General features: G+C 37.4%; 2 protein-coding genes across 12 annotated transcripts; one reads left to right on the forward strand and one right to left on the reverse strand.

Annotated features, from left to right (window-relative positions):
* The first annotated feature begins 417 nt into the window (after positions 1 to 417).
* Positions 418 to 5,492, forward strand: LOC122315291 (protein SAWADEE HOMEODOMAIN HOMOLOG 1-like). 3 transcript variants are annotated; one of them, XR_006243998.1, is made up of 9 exons: positions 418 to 824; positions 2,119 to 2,204; positions 2,336 to 2,381; positions 2,524 to 2,632; positions 3,535 to 3,616; positions 4,413 to 4,464; positions 4,727 to 4,870; positions 5,006 to 5,082; positions 5,216 to 5,492. XR_006243998.1 is itself a non-coding variant. In XM_043131120.1 (9 exons), exons 1-9 carry the CDS (start codon positions 765 to 767, stop codon positions 5,255 to 5,257), a joined length of 738 nt encoding a protein of 245 aa, XP_042987054.1. In that variant the 5' UTR covers positions 429 to 764; the 3' UTR covers positions 5,258 to 5,492. The 3 variants fall into 3 exon arrangements, 2 of the variants coding, with proteins under 2 accessions (XP_042987054.1, XP_042987053.1); XM_043131120.1 differs by having other exon boundaries at positions 429 to 824; positions 3,538 to 3,616; positions 4,963 to 5,082; XM_043131119.1 differs by having other exon boundaries at positions 438 to 824; positions 4,963 to 5,082.
* A 1,239-nt stretch (positions 5,493 to 6,731) lies between these two features.
* LOC122315290 (casein kinase 1-like protein HD16) lies at positions 6,732 to 15,236 on the reverse strand. 9 transcript variants are annotated; one of them, XR_006243994.1, is made up of 19 exons: positions 14,486 to 15,192; positions 13,840 to 13,971; positions 13,669 to 13,742; positions 13,512 to 13,581; positions 13,346 to 13,401; positions 13,182 to 13,253; positions 12,655 to 12,749; positions 12,483 to 12,549; positions 12,258 to 12,387; positions 11,961 to 12,179; positions 11,258 to 11,400; positions 11,002 to 11,176; positions 10,731 to 10,821; positions 10,492 to 10,649; positions 10,209 to 10,397; positions 9,911 to 10,119; positions 8,777 to 8,847; positions 8,544 to 8,591; positions 6,732 to 8,027 (listed from the first exon to the last, which is right to left on the reverse strand). XR_006243994.1 is itself a non-coding variant. In XM_043131116.1 (17 exons), the coding sequence occupies exons 2-17, from the start codon at positions 14,828 to 14,830 to the stop codon at positions 10,060 to 10,062; spliced, it is 2,076 nt and encodes a 691-aa protein (XP_042987050.1). In that variant the 5' UTR covers positions 14,831 to 14,952; positions 15,089 to 15,236; the 3' UTR covers positions 9,455 to 10,059. The 9 variants fall into 9 exon arrangements, 2 of the variants coding, with proteins under 2 accessions (XP_042987050.1, XP_042987052.1); XR_006243995.1 differs by having other exon boundaries at positions 8,725 to 8,847; XR_006243997.1 differs by lacking the exon at positions 8,777 to 8,847.
* Positions 15,237 to 18,455: the final 3,219 nt, after the last annotated feature.

An 18,455-nucleotide genomic window follows, 5' to 3' on the forward strand; every position in this document is an offset into this window, starting at 1 on the left:
TACGTGGTTATATCACTTCTCGTACCAAAACCCTAATCTTTTAATTTGGTGTTGAGTTTTCAAATTGTAACAAAGTTTTCCAGATTAGCTTGAAGAATACTTTGCGAATAATATTTTATTTTTTATCTTACCTCCTAAATAGTAATATCTTTCCGGTATGATGAAATTCATTCCATGTAAATGTGAAGGAGAAATAATAGAGTCATCGAAAATTTGTACATATATTTTGTATTGATTTAAAAAAAAAAAAGTTGTCTTAATGGTTAAGGAAGTATTTTTTAATGATTTTTTAATTTTTTAATTTTAAAAATGTTTAAAGGATTTTAAAAAATAATTAAAGAAAAACAATTACACTGTTTAGTACCTTCGGTATCGAATTTTCTGTGGGCACTGCCGAAGGCGAGGAGCCCGATATCATAATGGGCTGGACTTGGACCTGTCGCGTGACTGTACATTTACACACATTCAATGTGAGCAACAGACGGCCACAGGGAATTGTTCGTCGTTCATCGCTCTATGAATTGGTAGTATCTGTGTCCTTTTTTAGGGTTTTTGTTCGTACCAGCTAACTGAACTTAAAGATTTTTAAATTAAAAAGAAAAAAAAAATGTTTAGAAATGAATAAAAATAAAGCATTTGTTTCAATAAAACCGCCTAATTCTATAGGGTTTCTTCATATTTAAAGAGACGGAGCGAGGGAGAGAGGTTGCGTATTCAAAGTTAGGGCTTTTACATAGAGTGCGAGAGTGAGTGAGAGAAGTTTCATGGACCGTCTTCTTCGTCCAAGAGAACGGCACGTCTTTTCTGGCTTTACAAAGCCTGAGGTAATCCCTACCTCCTATTTTTTCTTGGTTTTCTTCTTTATAATGCAAATGTAGCTGTTTTTATTTCGTTATCTTTGTTTCGATTGATTTCTTTAATTATGCACAAATGTTAGAACAGATGCGTGAGTATGAATGATTGTGTTTTGTAGACTCCAACACAAGTAGGTCCTACATTCAAGACATGAGAATCTTCATTGAATTGTGGTTGGGATGCCCTAATCTTGTTAGCACAGGAACATGAGTATCTTGGATCTGGTTAAGCAGGATGCGATTGTTGTAAATTATATGTCAGTAACGTGCTGCATTTGACGGTCATTTTTATGAATTAAGCTTTTAGAGGTCTAATTCCATAATCGTGATGTCTTGATTGTAGCTTCTGTTTAGCAGACACCTTTTGGCATTGACTAATTACCTTAATTCTTTGTGAATCGTATAGCTAAGGTCAGAAAATTTGACTTAGCATTCTCGTGTGTATGGATTAATGCATGAAAATCATGGCCTTTAAAGTGCCATACAAAAAATTCGATTTTCTACATCATAATGTTAAAAACTCATCACTCTACAATCATCTGGTCCAAGTTCTAGCTTCTTGTGAAAAATTTGATTGTATGTTGTTATTAACAAGTCTGCATTGCACGAAAGGAATAGACGCTGTTTTGAGAACAAGGAACGCTCCCTCGACGGTCTCAGGGCTTTCTTCTTTCATACCCTACTACTTTGGGCGTCCTCTATTGTATTGAACGGAACAAGTCTTCATGACTTTTATGCTACTATTCGTAGCACTTAGTTTGTAACTAGGCTCTCTTTTGTATACATCCTGTGAACTCAGGCTTTGCCTTTTTATGTGGATCAATAAAATCTTTTACTTATCAAAAAAAAAAAAACAAGTCTGCATTGCAATGAATTTGAGTTCAGTGATCCAGTGGATTTGTGTAAAGTTGTGAAGTTGCAATGAATTTCTATGTGCTTATCATATGGTGTTTTATTTTGATTACAGAGTCTTGCTCATAAAAAAATGATTACAGAGTCCCAAGCGGCCAAGCCTTTTGGCTGTGCACTTTGATTAGCTAGTTCATGGTCAGCATTTTTTTTAATGTTGTGCAGACATTACGCAATGAGGGAACATTTAACTTTAACTTTGCTCAAGGATACCGTCAATTCTGTCTTTAATGCATTTCAAAAGCCTTGTGGTCATTAGTTTCAAGATTTTTTGTTGAAAATACTGTCAGTATATGTTTTCGTTTGGTTAATAGAGTCGCATTGCAATTGTATCTGTCCCTATCCTTGCAAACAGATTGATAAAATGGAGACAATGCTAGAGGAATCAGAAGAACAGTTGCTTAACCAAGAATTTTGTAAAAAAATTGCAAAAAAGTTCAAGTAAGTCCTCTTATTTGCACTAATTGAATTTCATTGCTTGGTTAGAAATGTGATACATATGTGATATATATTTCCTAAATTTGCTTGTATTGGAGCTAAGCCTTTCACTTTGCCATGTTATTTTTCTGCAGTCGCTCATCTGGTCGTGCTGGGAAACCGATTGTTAAATGGACTGAGGTTATTTCATTTTCTTTTCTCTTTCTCGCCCCCACCCCCCCCCCCCCCCCCCCCCCAAAAAAAAAAGAGTGCATCTTCTGTAGCCTGTTTTCTCTTTATTTTGTTTTTTGGGTACCACCTCTCTGTTTTGATTATGTCTTAGGTACATAGTTGGTTCCAAAATCGACAGAAAGATGCACCCAAAAACATGCATGTGCTCCCAAAAGTTAGCCCTTCGAATGGGACTAATGCAATCTCACAAGTGCCAAAAGGTTTGTTGCATAAATGCTTACTGCTTCTTTTGTGTTTTGTCCATAGAATTATGCAAGGTTCATTTGTTTGTTTGCTTTTGAAGAAATGGTTTATGGAAAGCATGTGGACTAAATTAGTATTGAACTCATGATGCCTTGATATCAGAAAATATTGTTGGTGCATGTAAAGCAATATCTTCTAACTCAGAAAAAAGGATGAAAAGAAGATATAATAATGAATTCACATTGAAGCAAGAAACATTGAGTTGCTTAATGTACATGTGAAAAGGGAGAAGGGGATGAATGGATTATCCTATGATGCATTGCTACTGGCGTAACTGCTCAACTTGCCATTCACTGAAACAGTTATGAGTTATATAGCCAATAATGCTATGCTAAACTGCCTATGTCATTGTTGAATAACCTTTTTGCTATTTAGTTGCTCTACTATGCTGTAGATTACACATTCTATATGTTTCTGTGTCGATGCCAGGCAAAGACCTGGTGTCTCCTTTATTTGTTTCATATTCTTACCTTTAATTGGTTAAATCATTAAATATATATATATATATATATATATATTTGTAGAACTTTCTCTTTGATATATGATGGTGATTCTAAACATTTTCATTAAGTAAACTAGTTGAATTGAGGATGTAGGGATGGACATGTAGCAACTCAGGACAGTGCTAATGTCTAGCTTTTGCTTATCAGTCCATATTGGCATTCATCATGTTTTCAAAAATGGCTTTTGCTTTTTCATTGGGTGCCTTACTAGTGGTGGTTATGTTATTCTGTAGATGAGTTAGAATTTTCGACTTACCAAATTTTTTAAGTTTTTTTTCATCTTTGTTTCTTTTCAATGACCACCAAGATAATATATCAAATAAGATATTGAACTGTTTCTCTGTGATCTTCCACAGAAGATGGTTCAAAAGCAGGAGCGAGGATCCCAGACTTATCAGATTTGGAATTTGAGGCAAGGTCGTCAAAGGATGGGGCATGGTAAGCATACATATGGCAAACAATGAGATTTTTTTTTTTTTAATTACTTAATCATTCTAAACTTTCAGCTGGTCATTAAATATTACCATGTTGGATGCATTAAGATATAGTTTATTTCAGTCATGGGTTGAAGACCAATTCTATCAGTAGAACTTACTGATTAAATTATCTGTTGAAACAAATATATATATATATATATATATGACAAATGAAACTTGGTGTTACTCATTCAACTTAATGTAGACTTGATCTTAACTACAAAGGGTTGGCTGATTGATCACATAAATTTTCTGTGTACGAGGCATCTGAAATGAAAGTTAATAATCATGTCGGATGCATTAACATAATATAGTTTATTCCATTCATGGGTTGAAGACCGATCCAATCTGTAGAACTTACCAATTAAATTGTATGTTGAAACAATATATATATATATATATGACAAATGAAACTTGGTTACTCATTAAACTTAATGTAGACTTATCTCAACTACAAAGGGTTGGCTGATTAATCATATAAATGTTCGGGGTACGAGGCACCTGGAAGCTTAAAGGCACACTTACGGATTTATAAACTAAAAATGTATAACTTACTTTTAGTCTTCGAGGCCTTTTTGTTATCAACAAAAAACTGGCCTTGTTTAAACTGCCTCATTCTGAGGCAGGATAGGGCAGAGTGGTGGGAAGCCTTACAGAATCTGACTTTTATGGTTTCAAATCTAGGAACTTTTTTAGAGGGTATGGTTGTGCAGTTCAAATTATGCCCACCTTTTGAATCCAGTCATCTGGCTTTGCAGGTATGATGTTGATATCTTCATTGGTCACAGATTTCTTGGTACTGGTGAAGTTGTAAGTCTTTATTTCCTGTTTTTCTTTGTTGTTCCGAAAGGATGCTAAATTCACAATAATGATCAAATTCTTCAGTGTGGTTAGTTGAACTTTTGGGTTTGAGAAGGCTGAGAAGCACCCGAGCCATAACTATGCCCACTCAAATATAAAAAAGAAAAAAGAAAGAACCAAGAGTAAATAACCAGGAATAATAAATACTAAAAAAGCAGCCAGTCATTGTGCACTTCTGCCTACCGAAAATCATTTGATGAATTGTCTGAAGGAAGTTCGTGTCAGATTTGTTGGATTTGGTGCTGAGGAGGACGAGTGGGTCAACGTGAAAAAGTCAGTGCGACAACGTTCCATCCCTCTAGATCATTCAGAGTGCCATAAAGTGAAGGAAGGAGACCTCGTCCTCTGCTTCCAGGTGATTCTAAACGCGTTGTTTATTTTTGGGTTTCTCAGAAGTGGCCGTAATTATCGTTAGTCCATTTGATTTGATGCCATTTTGAATTTTAGGAGAGAAGAGATTGCTTGATCTACTATGATGCCCATGTTTTAGAAATCCAACGGAGACTGCATGATATAAGGGGTTGCAGGTGTCTTTTCTTGATACGGTACGATCACGACAACACTGAGGTACGTTTTTATTTTTATTTTTTTTAATAGTAAATGGCATTCATATATTTCAGTTACTTTGCACAATGGTGTATCGGAATAAAAGACCACTGTAGATCTCATTTGCTTTGCTGATACTCCGCTATTTACCCAGGAGAGAGTTCGTTTGAGGAGATTATGCGGCGTGCGGTGCTAAATAGTAAATATAGTGGCTAATCTTTCAGATCCTGTCTTCTTTATGTTTTTGTCCGATTAGTAGGTGCATATAGGAGGAATATGGATACCATAGAGTGCAGTTAAGACATGTAGGGACAATATTATTTGGATACCTATCTGAGTGTAGCTCAGTTTTTTTGTTTAAACCTGGCTCTTTGCAAACATGTGGATGGAAGGAAGTCTATCATAATGAATCACAACCACATTCCTGGTAACTACAAATTTATTCCGCATACTCACTCACATCTACAGTCTATCCTAATGAACTAACTACACATGAAATCAAGTGCTGTATTGCTTTACTTCTTGAGTGAGGTTGGATCCTGTTGACACTAGCTAATTAAGTCATTTGTGAGATTTGATGCTCAGAAAATGTGGCTAAATATTAGAAAATTAATTATCTCCCTATGGTTATATATATAAAAAAAAAAATTCTATATATAATCATTTTTGTATACTCTCTGTACATTTTACTAATATAATTGACTGCATCATTTTTTTTAATATAAAATAAAGAAAATGCTATATGCAAGTGTTTTGGCGCACCCATTGCACTAAACATGACGTGGCTGCATTTTTGGCATCTTGAAACCATCGTCTTCTGTCCCTTTCTCTTCTCCGACATCTATATACCCTTCGCACATTTTTCTCTGTTTTTAGCAAATTTTCAGCACATTCCATGTTCGATACAGAATTCTCAAGACCCTTCGCTATATTTTTCCCGCACGAGTTGATCTACAATTTTTCAAAAAAACTAGTACAATTTTTAATATCAATTTAAGTCTTTTTTTTTTTTCCGGTTTAGTATAAAAAGTTCAGGCCTTCCACATCGGCATCTCTCACCATATCGGGCATGAGATTTTTTCAGCTTTGGTTTTCCATGGTAAACACTTTGTGAAATGGATTTCATTTGGGTCTTAAGTAAAATCCCAGTTTGTCCACTCTGCAAGCTGTTAAAAGTCCACTGATTTGATTCCTTGTCTCGAACCAGGGTATTGGGAGAAATGTTGAAGGAATCTAAATTATAAAACTTTCTGTAAAATTTTTATATTCACGTCTGAAGTATTTAAGATTTCGGCGTCGTGGTTGTGCTCATATTTTTCAAAAGAAACGAGGAGAGATATTTTGCAAAGGGTTTTGCTACATACAGTCGGAAAATGCAGTCGGCTGTACGGAATGAATAAAAAAATTATTTTATATTCAGGGGGACCTACATACAGTCGACTGCACGCCGACTGCATTTCCCGACTGCACAAATCATTTCTGTTTTGCAAAAGGGAGGAAGAGGGGAAAACACTGGTTTCAAAGTGCCGAAACTCACTGTTTAATATTGCCATGTTGTGTTTAATTCGTGCACAAGCGGTGTACCAAAACACTTGCATATAACATTTTATATAAAATAATTGTTTTGACTAATTACATTAGTAGAATACATAAATAATACACAAAAATAATTTTACATAGCAGAACACATTTTTTTACTAATAGTTTTTTCATGTAAATTACATATTTATTCTACAGATCAGGAATAACAAAGTGTGTGCATGTACCCTTTATATGGAAAGTTTCATTTCCCTCGAGCCACAAGTACAGAAGCGATGAATAATAATGTTAACGGTATTTAAGCTGACAATGATAACGCTAGCTTTTGCTCGCCTGAAATTGCACTGGGCGGGGCATTTAAATGGCTCTAAAAGGAGGTTCTTTTCGCCACATTTGGGGTACAGATCTCTAGACTCTAGCCACCATTGAAGGCAGGCGACCACCTCTTTGGAGGGTGATTAGCCACCCTATAATTGAAGTTTTTTTAAATTATTATTATTAGAAATGACAGTACGTTTGCTTTTAAATATGGAAAATGATAGGGTTGCTATTCTTTTACTACTTATTTACTACTCATTTTGTATTTAATTTTTTTTTAATTTTTTATTTTAATGATTAAGAAAGTGATTATTAGTAAAATTATATATTTTTTTGAATTTTTTGGCTAAGGATGTTAAAAAAATACTTAAAAGAAAATGATGAAAAAATAAAAAAAAATCCTAATAACTTATAAGTAATAAATGGGTAGTAATAGAGTAGTAAGTCTATCACTACCCTTTAAATATTTAGCTATCTTTTATTATTATTATTTTATGCTAGACTCTTAATGGATAAAATTCAGAAGCTTTTATTATTATTGTTATTATTATTATTGGTAAATAAAATTTTATTGATCACAAAAATAGGCAAATCCCAACTCATTTTAGTGATATGATGTTCTAGTGATACAAGAAATTCAGAAGCTTAACTCATTTTAGTGGAGAATGTGGCCTTGACAAATCAAAATTAGTTTAAAAACCAATATAGAAAATAAATATATCTCCCAGTAAATCTCAGCAACTTAAGAGCTAAATCTTATAGTCTAGAGTAAAACTATGGTCATTCAACATTTCCATAAGCAAGATATCACACGGAAACTAAACTAACGGTTTTCTGCGTACCTAAGTAAAATTCACCTTCAATTTAAGAACAATCGGAATACACAATAACCTAGAAACTAACCTACCCCCTTTCAAAAAAAAAAATAAGAAGCTAAAAGAATCGGCTTAATCCTTCCCAATTTTTTTATTTTTATTTTTAGCATACTGTCCAGTAGAACAGTACACCTAGATTAAAAGAAAAGAAAGATGTTGGGGAACAACGAAATATGTTGTTTCAATAACTTATATTTTTGCTTTACATCGGTAGAGGAAGATTGATCGAGTTTCCTGAAAAATATCAATTTTCTAATTAAGAAAGAAAAGGGTGAACTACATTTTGATGTTATTGAATTTTGAAGTACACGGGGCCAAAAATCCATCAAGATGGCTCTAACCCAAAGCTGAAATTGGTAATCAATTGAAAGAAAAAAAAATGCCAGTGATTGTGTGAAGATTGACAAGATGCTCAGAGATATTAGATGTGTCTAAAACAAAAATGGAGTCATCTAGGAAATGATACTTTTGTGATTTTTGGGGGTGGGGGTTAAGGAGGTACAGCGTGACTGGATGAAGGATTTTAACCATCACGAATAGATCTCAATAGCCAGTCAGATTCCATATCCAAACAGACCTTGAATCCATTACATTTACTCATATTCAGTCTGCTTCTGCCCATAGATGGCTTTAGTTTTTTCTTATAGAGTTCCTTTTTTTTTTTTCTTAACTTGAAAAAAAAAAACACTTTTCAAGAACTAACGAAAGCCATCCCTGGAAGAAGCAAACAAATAAAAGGTGGGTGCTTACCAGGGTAAAGATAGGCTTGCCATAGACCAAAAGAATCGCATGGGGAACCTGAATATAAAATTGAAATCTATTAATCATTCTGCAACCATTCTCAACTTCTAAACAATCAGAAAAATGCATCCACAAACTGCACATTAAAGAACTTCACATGACAGTTCCCAGTGATACTCCCAGGACTTACCAAATGGAATAAGGGAGTTTTTCTTGGTAGCATTTTTTAAAGGTATTCTTACATGGATACAAGGAGCTTTGCCTTCTATGTTTCTGCTTCCATGATCTCGAGATTACAGGCTAATTGTTGATGCTAAAATACACTGAAAATATATCAAATTCACATTTCCAAGTCTCATGTAAATGAAGATAAAACACCAGTAAGGCGCATAAATATTCAGTGTCCCACAACCGATCTAAACTCTTAGCATGCATTTAAAAAGGCCAAAAATTGACTATTGAGAATTTTTTTAATTTAACAACAATTAGTTTTAACAGATCACTGCATCAGAAAATAGGCAACTGTTGCTGCTCTTAGGCAGTAAAATGGAATGTGCATGATCAGTGATCATATATGTATGCATGACTTATGTCTCTGTATATTATACATATACACATACAAATGGAATGCGGTTGCCAGTGTGTTCAAATTCAGAGAAACCTAGTACAAGATCTCTGGATTTGAACAGATCATTGGTCCTACAATATGTACCCAGTTACCGAAATGATAAAAACCAATGAGGTCATGTTATAGATTGTGAGAAAATGGATATGCATTAGCAAAAAGAGAGAGAAAGGGGGGGGGGGGGGGGTGGGGGGGAGAGAGAGAGAGAGACTATGATTGTGTCGGACAAACCAATAGCACCTTGATATACTTACACAAGCCATTTACCTTAAGCACCATACTGGTCAAATCAAGGTACAAAAGTATGCAATAAAATTATAGCATGAAGAACAATAACAATAAGGAGATCATTACAAACTGATGTCCCAAGTATACAACCACTTTCTTTCAGGTCAAATTCTGGCATCCCAGAAAGTATCTACAGGTCCAGAAAGGCGAACAAAAAAAAATACGAGGAAGGATTAAGTACAGGATGAACAACTGAGAATGTCCAGAGCCCACAGCAAAATCATAGTTGTACATCCCAAAATACCATCAACAATTAGAATGCCCTGTGCACATGCCTTCAACTGTGACACTATTGTTCGAAACTATACCAACTTTGAAATGATAGGTAAAAGTAACTCCAGTTGCAGGTGGATAAATGATTTAAAATCAGCCTCATAAGCATTTTGACTCAATTTAAAGACAGTGCACAGGTGTTTGTAACAGATGCTATGTGATGGCTGCAATAAAGAAGAGTTTAGCATACATCATCTCCAAAATGCCACGATCAGTACATTTGCCTTGACAGGATCTTTGGTTCCCAGGCGAGAGAAGTAGATATTACGAGCTGGTTCTTTGATCATAGAAGTGAGAGGTCAGGGTAACATAAGCAGCATCCCAACGATCTTTGGTAGTTCATGAAACAGTTCGACCATAGCAAATAGATGCAATATAAAGATTCTTTGCCCATTTCTCCTGCATAAACACCATTTACAACTTTTGGTTTCAGAAATAAATGATGGATGGGAAGAAAATAGGGAAAATGATCCATCTAAAAAGTTCACCTTGACGTGTGTACTAGGAAAAGCAGAAGTTCGGAGAGTCTCTTGAGTTTCATCAGCCGGTTTTCTTCTAGGAACACTTAGAACTAAAGCAGCCTGGTCCCAAGTCGCTGCAGTTGATGTAATGCGGTAACCACTGTCCCACCTTCGATGAACACCTTCACTAGGATAGAGAAAATCTAGTTCCACAACCTGGAAAAATAATAATAAAATAAATCATTTATCTTTTTGCAGCAGTACCATATGGTATTTCAAGAAAGCAGAGATCCAAAAAATCCAACCAAACCTGGTCAGAAAATCCTGCCCCGCGAGACATAACAATTGCCCATCTACTCCCAGCAGTGCCCATGGCAGTAACGTAAAACCCCTCCCTCCATTTTTTGTTGATCCACTTGAATGGAAATGATTCGCTGACTTTATAAGACTGCTGTAAGTACTGTGTCCCTAAATTCAACGGTACAATAGAAGTTAAGATTGGCAGATAAAATTCTTTTAAAACTGTTACTTAAAGATGCTTGGACTAACCCTTAGACATTACAACTAATGAACTCCCATTGTTTGCCCCTGCTATTGCACTGATGTAGTAATTCTTCTCCCAGTGTTCCATAATCCATTCCTTCACAGAATTAGAATTTAGAGTAGATTAATTTAATGACTCGCACAAACTTCAATTACTATAAGCACTACTATTAACATTGCTACAGCATAGTTAAGGTACAGAAATGTAAATGCAGTTAACTATGTGTGATTTTATAGTTGGTAGACAACTGTTCAAGACAAATAAAAAACATGCAACCTTGTGAAGAAAGTAGGGTGAGAGTTCATGAACTTGTGCTGTAAAGCCAGTGCCAGCATCCATGATTAAGGCCCAGAGGTTTGTACATGAAGCCACGCCACTAATAAATAATCCATCTTCATTTCCTTTCTCAATGTGCTGGGAGAGCCTTACATCTGCCACGTTATAGTGATATCTACAACAGGAGATGAAAAAATCAACCTCTCACCCTATTGCCACATACTTAACAAGCTTAACAAGTAACTTCAACCGCTACCTTTGCTTCATAGGCCGACGAGCATTGTAGACACTAATCCATTGGGTTGCAGGCATCCCCATTCGAATCTTCTTTTTAGGTTGTTCATCCTCCTCCTCCTCCATGGTCAATCGTCCTCTCTTATGTCCAACCTGACATATAAGCTTCAAAATAGCAAGTAGGCATGTGTTATGTGAATTCAAAACAAAGGCTTCAAAAAAATTATGCCTAAAAAATTACACAACATCGAGTTTGTTGTTCCCTTGAAAATTAAGCATATCAAATCGGTCATTGTGTTTTCCAAAAATCTTTGTTTTAGCTTTTGGCCTTGACTGTCTACTGAGTGCAGGAAGTGGCTGATGAAATAATTTTTTTTGTGTCACATGCTTTGAAAACTAAGCCTAATTAACATGCAACAAAAGGGTGCGATGTGGCCCACTAAACATACACTCCAAATGCCGATTAGGCCTTTTTTCATTTTGTAGCTGTGCCACAACCAAAAAAACAGTGCCATGAATCAATTACGTTAACTTCAGTGGAGAAGTGGAAAGAACTAAGAAAAAAAATGAAGCTGTCAGAAAACACGAAGTATTTACCCCACAAAAATTTCAAGGAAAAAAATGAAACTCTAAGGATTTTAAAGGAGAAAACATAAAATTTAACCTTTAGAAAAATTTCAACCTCAACATGGAATAAACTATACAACAAAGAATGTCAAAAGTACCTTCTGAGCACCATCAGTGTTTATTGGCCTGATATCTGGATTTGGGCCAACAATCCCGTCAAAGAGGGAGATATACTTTGCATAGTTAGGTTCTTCATCAAACTTCAGATTTACTATATGCTCAACAAACTGTCGAAAAGGATGAGGGCAAAAGCAACAGAGAGCTTCTGGGGAAGTGGCCATTTTCTTCTTGCATACAAGGAATCCTTTATTTTCTCCCTAAAGAAGACACCATGTCAGAAGGACAAACATAACTATGCAAAAACCTAAAACAGCAGAATTTTGAATTTTTGTAACCTGATATCCTTGCCATGGTAAGCGACCACGGAGAAGAAAAACAAGAGTGTAGGCAAGAGATTCCAAGTCATCTCTCCTGCTGCCAGTTCTACCAAGATGAGCATGCACGCTGGCATACCGGACAGTTCCCCTGGATCACATTATCATATAGAAATAAGAAATGCAATATGTCCACAGAAAGCATGGTTAAGTAGACTTGCAGTTACATACAGAGTTTTATTTTACCTGAAGACATCTGGACGTTGATCATACTCAACATGAAAGCCAGTTGTACTGTCTCGCCACCGGGTGGCTGTAATATCAAGACATATAGAGAATAACACGGTATAACGAGTACTTCAATTTCACCTGCTAATAAAAGATGTCACAAAAGGGGAAAGGTATTTTAACAACTTACCTAATCCAAGGTCCACAAGATATAGCTTTTTTTCTTCAGGAGTCCCAGGAGTACCAAGCAAGAAATTCTCAGGTTTCACATCCCCGTGCACATATCTGGCAATGATATCAGCAGTAACTTAATAATCACACATACATCGAAATGATGGGAGACCACAAGAGCTCCATTATTATCATTGACTACCTAGCCAGAATAAGTGCAATAACTCTGGAATACTGTCTCATATTTTTAACATTGAAGTTTATGAGAGTCCAGGGAAGAGAACAATGGCTATTCAACTACAGCAGCTATAAGTACCCAAATATTATTCACCACCTCCATCACATCCTATAAAGAGGCCCCTACAAAAATAATAGGGTGAAAGGGTGTCACAGGCATTGATGCCCACCACATACCAAACCATCGGGATTCAACTCTTTAAATAAGAAATTTATAACATCAAGAACTAGGTGTGACTTGTTCAATGAGAAATCATGTATATTTGTAGAAAGGAAACCGAACATTATCAGAATTGATATAAATCTCACCCCCTAGAGTGTATCTTCTCTAATATGGATATAGCCTCAATGGCAATACATGCAACCATGTCAATAGACATCCTGTATTTAAAAGGAAAGAAGTTAAGGTCAGATGGGCACAACCGATCACTTCATTAACAAATAGAAATTATCAATTTGAAAAAGAAGCTTACGTGTGTGACTTGTTATTCCAAACATCCCACAAACTTGGCCCAAGCATATCCATGACCTGGAAACGGTAATAAAAAATTATCTTACAGATTCTGAAACCAGAGCTAACAAACTGTGAATTCACTGCTGTGAGATAAAAAGGAGCCTATGAAAGTGAATAATACATACCATGATATAGTAGTCACCATGCCGGCCCTTATAATGAACTCGTGGAACACCATGACTGCCACCAAGTGCACTGCACAAAAAGCAGGTATAAGCATATATGTTCAAAGTGACAAGGCAATGTACAAAACAACATAATACGAGTGCTGATATGCCTCACTTGTAAACTTGCCACTCATATGGTGGTCCATAATTGCATCCTTTACTACTCCTGTGCTCAAATTTTAAAGCTACCTGAAATGTTAGAGAGATTATGCAGAAAAGTTACCACCAAAACTATCCAATATAAATACTAGGCATGTACATGCACCATATAAAAAATATATGAAACCTCCACAGCTCTAGGGACAGTTCTCTCGTTTGCACTAGGAGGCCCAATGCGTCGACCTACGTAAACTTGTCCAAAGCCCCCTTTCCCCAGTTTTCTGTCTACTCTGTACATCGGGGAACCACCAACTTGAACCTGTTGTGATGCCAAATAATAAAAACGAGTACTCAGAATTGCAAAAGATATTGCATGCCAGTCATAGCTAGCCCATGAGAATTCCCGTTGTTGCTCAGTTTATAAACTTATATTCAATTTCCGCCAATGCAATTATCAAAACCTTAAGCTATTGTAAATGAAACAGCGAATTTTTCTTAACTTATTTTTAAAATTTTTCTTTTTCTTCTCACTGTGCGTTTATTCTTCTTACTCCCAAGAGCGTCCTGATATTAAAGTGAAAAAGATTCCAAAAATCCAAATTTTCGAATCGATGAAACGAAGAACCCAGAATTTTCACGAGACCCGCTCCAGAAATCAACAAATCTCTGAATAGGGAAAACAAAGAAGCAAGAAATCAACAAATTTTCGCGAACAGGACACAGAGCCCACAGAAGAATTTTCGCACCAGAATAACCAAAGAGTAAATAATGAATCAGAGTCTAATAACGAAATCAGGAGAGAGAGAGAGAGAGAGAGAGAGAGAGAGAGAGACCTTTTCAGGAAGAGGCGCAGCGCTGCCCTCATCCTCGGCTCCGGGCCCCTTATCGCCGCCGCTATCGTACTCATCCATGGCTCTTTCCCCGGTTCCCTCTCTGGAAACCCTAATCTCTTCCTCTCCTCCTCTTTCTTCGTCTTCGCTCTTCACAATATTCCGCTCACCAGCGCCGATCGCGTTCTTATTATTCCTCCGATTCCGTCCGGTTTCCCTTCTCTGGCGAGTACGTAGAGCTGGAGGAAGGTTCTTATGGTTGTGGAGTCCTGGTTGATGGGTAATCGGGCTCGGGTCAGGGTTGTTGGATGGGCGGTTTCTGCGTTCTCGGCTACGGAGCTCAGGCATCGTAAGGGTGAAGGTCCATGAAGAGGGCGAGGCCTTGGTGATATGACGATAGAAGATTCATAAATCTTCTAGAAACGTTATCGAAGGTTACTTGAGGATATGTGACATATTTTCGCAGAAGGCTGTGAGCCCAAGAAACAAACAAGATCAATTCTTTAAACGATGAAAGAAAGAAATCACTGCAACTTTTTGGGATTCGATGGGAGGGAATTTGGAGATCCGTGGAGGGAAATCAAATACAATTGGTATTCTATTTACCTGTGCAAAGATATGGAGAGATGATGGGCATTTTGGATTTGAGTGATCTTCAGCTAATCTTGAAATTGAGGTGCTAATTGTATTGACCAATGGATCAACAACTTCCTCCCGTAATTTTAATGCTTAAAAAGAAACAGAATTCTCTAATATTCATAATTGGTTTTTAAATTATATAGATTTAAATATTTGTTTTTATAAGATATATAAAAGTTAGAGAAAATCTTTAGGCCAGTCTTACTCTTCTTAATCAATTAACAGCCCTCCAATAATAATTATCTACGAAAGTTTTTTAGTTTATGTATCGTGCACTTATCCACACCTGATCAAAAACTCATCACAGACTTCCTATGCCCTCTTGTCTTCCACTCCATTTCAACCCAAATTGAGATCTCGACCCATTCTCATTCTCAATGGCAACTCAACCCCCCAAGCCAGGTGTAAGACAGAGCTCAACCCCCTAGCCATATACTTAACATGTTTCTTAATCTATAATGTGATCCATTAATGATATTTTTTACACAGGTAAAGATTATTGGAATGGCGCCCTCTAACACAAATGCAATGACAATGTCTTTACATCATAAACAAAGAGTGATGTTGGAACAGGTTGGAGCTTTTGCAAATGGTGTAGCTGTCAAATAAGTTGGTGAATAAGCTTTCCGCAAATGTAAGGAATTGTGACAAGACCCCAACAAAAATGGCCCTAGGACAAGGTCTTAAACATGCATGGGCATCTAAGATTGGGCCACATATGGGATTGAGTCTAGCTTTGGAGGACTTCTCTAGGGATTTATTGCAGATCCTAAGAAGATTGCGAGAATGACACAAGTCAATTGGAAGATGGTTCATATCTTTCCATTTGACTAGGCCATGGATCAACCTTGACAGCCCATTAACACTGCTGTTGACATGCCATGACAGCCTCACAGGTCATGCCTTGACATGTCCTGATAGCCCCACGGGTCCTATCTTGACACTATAGCTGACATGTCTTGACAGCCCCATGGGCCATTAGCATGACCAACACCATAGCATGCCCAGCCATCCATCAACACACCTACAGGCATGCCATGGCCCCAACCATGGCACGCCCCTGACAGTTTTACATGCATGCCATGGCCCCCGCCACGGCACGCACTTAATAGCACCACCATCATGCAATGACCCTTGCTATGACATGAGCATGACAGCCCCACAGACAGCCCATAGCCCCCACCATGGCACGCACTTGACAGTATTGCTGGCATGCCATAGCACACCCATGTTAGCCACATAGACATGCCGTAGGCATGCCATGGCTCCTACCATTGCACGCCCAGGATATCCCACCTAGCATGCCATGGCATGTCCAGGATAGTCACATGGCTAGTTTGCTTGTATGCCTTGGCTTATACCCGGACACACAACAAGCACCCATGGAGGCTACTGGCCGTGTACAAACCATGCATGCGGGCCTGCGCATTCCCTTGAGCGTGCATGCATACACACCCTAGCACCACTTAGCGAGGATAGTGGCGTGCCCTCACATGCACGCTATCCAGCGCATGGCTCCAACTCGTGCCTTGCAGACAAGGCTAGTGGTATGCCCACTAGGCATACCATCCAGTGCATGGCTCCAACTCGTGTCTTGCAGTCTCAGGACCCAGATCGTCAGCTTGGGCCATGCAGGACCACCGCCCAAGCCACTTGACTGGGTTTCACAGCAGCAGCACGACACCATCTTGTGCCCACCATCAGGCCTAGGCTTGACACCATGCCATGTTACTATCAGCTGACCACGCACAACACCATATCGTGCCCACCACCAGACCAATACAGAGCACCATGCCATGCCACCATCAGCTGACCACACACAGCGCCATATTGTGCCCACCACTAGACCAACGCAGGGCACCATGCCATGCCATGTAGCCGTACCATCCAACAAACTCATGCGTGGCACCATGCCACGCCTAGCAATGAGCTAGCCAACCATCAAGCCATGCACGACATCATGCCATGCACATCATGAGCCACCATGGCCTGTCCATCATTATGTTATTGTTTTTAGTTTATTTATTTAATTTATTGTGCTAGGGGCCTTTTGGGGGTTTCCAACTTATAAGCTCTATAAATAGGATCTTTAGTATTTCATTTTGCACCTTTTGGCATTTATCTTAGAGGGAGATTATTTGTTAGGAGATCATCTTTCAGTGCTTGACACTTGGGCTACTTGGGTGCAATTCGTGAATCATAATAAAAGGATCATCATTGTACAATTCGTGAATCGGTATTGATTCAATTTATCAATCTTATAAGTATTTTCCTTTTTCCATTCAATTACCTATCTTTGTTCTTGTTTATTTCTAATTTGTTCATCTATATTTTTCTTGATTTCTCAAAATATTCATATATACCAGAAAGAGAGTCTTCATCTTTCATTTGTTGAGTCATTTATTCTTTGTTCATATATATTTTCCTACGTGTTCATATAATTTCCCATTGATCTTATATTTTCTTGCATATTCTCATATTCCAAACACAAATCATGTTTAGCCCATTCCAATTCCATAATTCCTTGTTCTTCATTCATATAACACCCTAGATCTACCATTCCCAAGAGATCTAGCCAAAATACCCATTACCATATACTTTCCATACACTTTCCTACCACCGAAACACTAATTTGGCATCTATTCATCCATAATTCATCTTAGATCTAATTCTCATCATCATAAAACCTTAGATCTATCATAGATCTATTCCCTAAAGCCACAAAACCTTAGATCTAGCCTAGATCTAGTGCCTCCATAATTCCTAGCCCCTAGCCTCCATAACGATTTCCTACATTTTAGGAAATCCTAATCCTAACCTCCAATTCCTATATTTTTGGATCTCATCCTACACATCACCAACCTTAAGATCCATTTCATCTTTGACCAAACCAAAACCCTAGGCTACCCAAAACAATTCTTCCAAAATTTACAGCCCTATTCATTCACTATTCAAACCCTAACCCCACTTCACCTTACTAATCCTAAACATCACCGAAGTGTTGCCAACACCAAAAGTCATCATCAAGCCATCTTACGTCGCATCAAACACACAAATTCACTATTTAGATCATTCGAACTTATTATCATCATCAAATCTATCACTAAACACCATATCTTCATTAACCTAGGAACCCTTCATTGTCATATCTTAGTCGAGACCAAGCAAGACGATGATGAACATTCGGTCATCATAAGGCGACGCGAGACCCTTTAACTCTTAATATTTGGGGACTAGATCAAGATCCCTAACAAATTAGTAGATGGCATAGTTCTTGTAAGCCGTGGTGTAATCTATGCCTCGATAAAGGTGAGGCTAGTTTCTTGTTTTAAAG

Source organism: Carya illinoinensis, chromosome 7 (assembly GCF_018687715.1).
Source record: "Carya illinoinensis cultivar Pawnee chromosome 7, C.illinoinensisPawnee_v1, whole genome shotgun sequence".
NCBI lineage: Eukaryota > Viridiplantae > Streptophyta > Magnoliopsida > Fagales > Juglandaceae > Carya > Carya illinoinensis.